Source organism: Mauremys reevesii, linkage group 3 (genome assembly GCF_016161935.1).
Source record: "Mauremys reevesii isolate NIE-2019 linkage group 3, ASM1616193v1, whole genome shotgun sequence".
NCBI lineage: Eukaryota > Metazoa > Chordata > Testudines > Geoemydidae > Mauremys > Mauremys reevesii.
Genome location: NC_052625.1, coordinates 80,401,584 through 80,407,107, shown reverse-complemented (window position 1 = coordinate 80,407,107; position 5,524 = coordinate 80,401,584). Strand labels below are relative to the sequence as shown.

Here is a 5,524-nt window from a genome sequence, read left to right as displayed (position 1 = left end):
GATGGCCATTTTGTTTTGTCTCAAAGATAATGGCTGTTCAATGGCATTAACAGAATACTAGCAGAGTTGTACTGCAGATTTCTTGTTGCCCATTAAGTGTTTCCCATTCAATCCATCACAAATAAAGTATCATATCCATAACTCTTTACTCAGGCAAAATACCTAATGAAGACAAAGTGTATTTGGCTGAAAATTGATTCCTAAAGCATGGTGATTCTAGCCTTCAGTGCTGGCTAAGTGGAAGGTCAGTATCCTGCCTCACAAAATTTCCTTTTTTCTTTTTTAAGATGGGTGATTGTGATTGTTGGCAAAGGAAAGAGAAAGGAAGGAATAGAGCAGAACAAAGGAAGGGAGGAATTAGTTTTCTTTTCCGTTAGCTAGTTCCCTGCTGGCAAATGCTAACAGTATTCTGTAACTTTAATTGAATGCCATCAATCTAGGTCATATTATTTTACAGTGATTTTAATTGAACAAAATAGTCTTCAAAGAGTAAGTGCCTCACTGATAGAAAAAAAATGCTATCAGTGGCAATGAGACTGATTAAAATGAAAGAGGGGGATAAGAAAGGTTCAATGCTCTGGCTATAAGATGCTGAGCATGATTCTTATCTCACATCAGTTTTTACACTGGTACAGCTCAAGTAATTTACAGTTGCTCCTAATTTACATGAGAAGAGAATTCGGACTGGTATTTTTCAATGGGTGTGCATGGCGCTCTGATACTACAGGGAGGAACATATTAAAAATGTATAGATGGCATTTACAGCTGATACAATAACTTTTATTCCTCAGGAAAGCTGCACACAGTTTTGCGAATCCCATATCTAAATGGCAGGCATCCCGCCAAGTCACTTGGTCAGGTTCCTCCCGCACTGTTAGGCCCAGGCAGAACAGAGGGAGGCAGGGATGAGGGAGCCCCTGGAGCATGTGCAGTGACACTGGATGGGCACATGTCACTCCAGGGCTGGGTATGGGGTGACCGGATAGCAAGTGCAAAAAATCAGGACGGGGTGGAGGGTAATAGGATCCCATATATATTAAAAAAAAGCCCCAAACAGTGGGACTGTCCCTATAAAATTGGAACACCTGGTGACCCTAGCTGGGTGCTACCCCCTGTAGGTCTGGGGCCTGCTTTTAGCAAGAGGTCTCGAGGGCTTGACATGGTCTTCTACTTATCGATATAGCCAGGCCAGCTGAGGGTGAACAGCAGAAGGTCCCAGATCCCAAGTGTACCCCTAAGTGCCATTGCAGCCTCATAAGCCCCAGCGCCGCCCCCTGTTGCTTGCCCTTCCCTGCAGCCCTAGTGGCGGGGTCAGCAGCAGCCAGGCGAACAGCCCTAGGGGACAGGCACGAGGGTGCTGCAGCGTCACCACTAGGAGGTTTCTCCCGCTCCAGCACAAGGGCCGAAACTACAACTCCCAAGGGGCTTTGCGAGGTCTTGCGGTGGCTGACAGATTTTGTCGCGATAACTTCCTGTGCGGCTCCCATACGCAATCCGTGAACCGCCGCGCTCCTCTCGCGAGAACTTAATTTATCCCTCGAGACTTCACCAACCCCATCCCACCAACAATTCTCGCGAGAGCCTGACCTGACCGTGGCGGCGCGGAGACCCCCCGCGCGCCGCTGTTGCCCTCGCGGACGCTGGGGGATGGAGGAGGAGGAGGGCGGCGCGCGCGAGGGCCTCTTCTCGCTGGAGCTGCTGGTGGAGTGGGTGCGGGTGGAGCCGCGGCTGCTGCCCCCGCGCGGGCCCCTGCGCCCGGCCGTGGCGCTGCGGCTGCTGGACTTCCCCACCCTGCTGGTGCGCCCGCCCGAGCCGGGCTGCCCGCCGGGGCGGCTCGTGCCCTTCGGCCGGGGCAAGTCCTGCCTCTTCCGCCTGGGCCCGGGCCCCCTGCGGGGCCTGCTCCGCCGCGCCCCGCTCTACGCGCTGCTGCTGGCGCTGCCCCCGGGGCCCGGCCCGGCCCGGCTGCTCGGCAGCTGCTGTGTCTCCCTGGCCCCGGCCGCCGAGGAGCTGCTGCGGCCGCCGCAGGGCGGGGCGGCGCCCGACTCCCGGGGCCGCAGGGGCCGTTACCCCCTGCGGGACCTCATGGGGGAGCGGGTTGGGGAGCTGGCCCTGGGCTACCGCCTCAGCAGCCTGGGGCCGGCCTTGCTGGGGCACCTGCCTGCGGGCCTGGGGCACCTGCCTGCGGGCCTGGGGCAGGAGGTGGCTGGGGGAGCGCTGCCACTGAGCCCCACCTGCCCCCCGGATACCCAGTGCAAGAGCGGGCCCAGGCCGCAGGGGACTCCGGGGGAGCAGGGGTCTGGTCACAGTAGGCGCTGCACGTCTATCGGCAGCCAGAGGGAGCCGCAGGACAGGGACGAGGTTGGGGAGCTGGAGCCTGAGCACAGCGGCCAAGCCTCATCCCCCACTGGCCAGACCCATCCACCAAGTGGGGAGGAGGTGAGGGAGCTGGAGATAGAAGCAAACATCTTCTGCCCTCCCCCCTTGTACTACAGCCGCCTGCCCCCAGAGCTCTCACCACCGCAGCCCCCTGGGAAGGTGGTAGTTGCTCAGCCTCAGGCACCGCAGGAGCAGATCCCACGTGTACCCCTAGTGCCATTGCAGGAAGCTTGTCCAGACAGAGGTCAGGCTTCTAGTTCCCTGGCTCAGTCACTGGGTAGTGCTCAGCTGCTCAGAGATGCTCTCAGAGAGCTGCCTCTGATCAATGCTTTGCTGGTAGAACTGTCCCTGCTGACCAATCAGCCCCTGCAACTGGGACCTTCTACTGTTCACCCTCAGCTGGCCTGGCTATATCGAGAAGTAGAAGACGATGTCAAGCCCTCAAGACCTCTTGCTAAAAGCAGCTGGCTGGCGGGAAAGGACAAGGAAACATTTCTTAACCCCAGTGAAAGAGTCAAAAGAAGTCAGCAGGAGTTTTCTAAATTGGTTGGCTCTTCCTCACGAGAGACTGGGGCTGGTAAAGGAACCAAGAAAGCTGCAGCATCAGGAAACAACAATTTTGAAAAGAAGAGTGGAACCAAAGAGAAAACACCTCCAAGAAAAAAACTGTTTTATGGACTTACAAATACACTAAGGTTACGATTACAGCAGACCAATCCAGATATGTTAATACTTCATGAAAGGAGAGAACAATATAGAAAAAGGCAAGTAGAGATGCTGAGGGAAAAGAAAGGCAAAGGCTCTTTGTCCAGAGGGAAACTATTCAGAAACCCTGCTGAACAGCATCTGATGTCTTACAGGCATCCTGCCAGGGGAGGAATTTTAGAACAAAATATTCAGCTTCATGAAAATATTGAGACTTTAATACAACATAGCATTGAAAAAGATTACTCTACCACTAAAACGGAAGATATTTCTAATCTACAAAAACATGCTGCTCACAATAGGCCAAAGAATCATGAAGAAAGCACAACGGAAGAGAATCCGTATGAAGTGAATACAAACTCTTCACTGGAAGGAACTACAATTAAAACCTCTTACAAAGTAAAGGGTGTGAAAGTCCACCTGCCAAGAGCTTTCACACAGGATGCTGATGCAAAGAGAAATAAAGTAGATGAGGAAACAGTACAATTTATTCATGACAAAGACATGGATGACTATAATGCTTCCACATTTGGTGATTATCACTCAGGCCCAAAAAACAGTTTTGAAAGTAACCCTGAACTCAGGTATTCAGATGACTTTGTTGGCAGCCCTGAGAACACAGGCTATTCAGAAGATTTCACCAGTGCGGACGACACGGGCAGAGGCTCAGAAACTCTTGATAGCAGCCCAGAGCCTGCATTGGTAAGCCCAAAGCAAGCTTGCTCAGACATGGATTCAGAATCCAAGAAGTCCAGACTTTCTGAAAAAAGTCAGAGAACTGACAGTATTTCAGCTCCTCTACCAGTTCCTTCAACTGCATCTCCAGTCCATTCTCTTAAAAGAACCTATGATTTAAAAGCAAAAAAACAGAGTACAGGTGCGGCTGTCAGTGTATCCATTAGTGACTCCTCTCCTCCTGCAGGTTCATTAGATAAGCAGGAGTTAGCTCCACATATCAAGGAAGAAGATAGCAAAATTGACCAAAATATTTTCCAGGCCCCTGAGGTGAAGAGTAAACAAACTAATTCTGATATGAATAGTGTAGTAAAGGGCCAAACCTCTTTGGAAAAGAGCCAGTCACTGAGGACATCTCAAGTTAGCTCCTACTTGCCATCCAACATGTCTGATCTTGAACTTAGTGATGTGGAAAACAATACATCAGACAAGGAAGATGATGATGACTTTGGGACACTGAGTATTCCTAATCAATATAAGCACATCAGTGAACTAGTAGTAAACAGACTTCCTGGATACACAATGTAATCAATATACACTCTTCGTCAAAATGTTTACTTTTTTATTTTTATAAACATTAAGATATTTGTAATTGGATATATATATATATATATATATATAAAAACAGATACGAATGGCTTTATGAATTTAATAAATTGCTGTTTTTGTAAAAACAAAGGTGGTAACTTTAGTGTATACAACATAAGTTCAATAGTCTGAGCCTAGCTTTAAAAGAAAGACAAGCAAAAAAGTGTTTACACCATCATTTCACTTGTAGAAATGAAAATGGAAGCAGTAAGCCTTCCTAGAATATCCAAAGACTTGTCAGAAGGAAATGTTAATGCTAAAGAAACAACCATGCAGTTAAGTACAAATATATGAGTACAAATTATGTCTAACCATTTTTATAAACTCATATTTTAAATCATGTAACCTTTTTCACAAAAGTAATCTTTACACTTCCAGGAAAGAAATGCAGTACAACTGCTACTTAATGCACACAGACTGTCATAGGCAATAGCAGTATAGAGTGTAAAGCCAGAAGGAATCATGATGATAATCTAGTCTGACTTGCATATCTAGACCATCATAATGACAAATGCAGGCCATAGCATTTCACCCAGTGTTTGTAACACTGATCCCATTAACTTGTGGTTAAACTAAAGTACTCTCACCTTTTTGAGTTGGGGGACCCCTTATACATTTTCATGACCCCTTACATCTATTATAAAGGAGTAAACAAAAAATCCTTCCTAGAACTGATAAGCCAATTTGTATGTATTTCAGGAGGTTGACATATTTGACCTTGAAAGATAAGTTTGGGTGAGAAATTTTCATTGCTTTAGATGGTAATAAATTCAGTCCTCTCAACCCTCTTGATGGCCTATCATGATTCGTTGGTTGACAAACATTGAACTAAGATATATATTTTGGAAAGACATTACATCTTGATTTAAAGATGCCAAGTGATGCAGAATTTACATCCCTCAGTAATCTCCAGTGGTTAGTTACCCCTTGTTAAATTTATATTTCATTTCCAGTTTGTTTTTCTTGACTTCCACTTCCAAGTATTGAATGGTTATGCCCTTTTTCTGTTTTCTGACTTAATTCTGTTTTTAAGCATTGCCCAAATCCATTCTCTAAATGTCAGAGGTATTCTTCTAATTACTGCTTTTTTCGCCTGTAGGCCAATGCCTTCCTCTTCTAC

At 47.4% G+C, this 5,524-nt stretch overlaps 1 protein-coding gene across 2 annotated transcripts; it reads left to right on the top strand.

Annotated features, from left to right (window-relative positions):
• The first annotated feature begins 1,558 nt into the window (after positions 1-1,558).
• MAP10 (microtubule associated protein 10) lies at positions 1,559-4,419 on the top strand. Of its 2 annotated transcripts, XM_039528602.1 has the most exons (2): positions 1,569-1,797; positions 2,776-4,419. In XM_039528602.1, the coding sequence occupies exons 1-2, from the start codon at positions 1,648-1,650 to the stop codon at positions 4,342-4,344; spliced, it is 1,719 nt and encodes a 572-aa protein (XP_039384536.1). In that variant the 5' UTR covers positions 1,569-1,647; the 3' UTR covers positions 4,345-4,419. The 2 variants fall into 2 exon arrangements, with proteins under 2 accessions (XP_039384535.1, XP_039384536.1); XM_039528601.1 differs by having other exon boundaries at positions 1,559-4,419.
• The last annotated feature ends 1,105 nt before the right edge of the window (positions 4,420-5,524 follow it).

Coding starts and splice junctions, on each gene's coding strand:
- MAP10 (XM_039528601.1), top strand. CDS start 1,648: ATGGAGGAGGAGGAGGGCGGCGCGCGCGAGGGCCTCTTCTCGCTGGAG.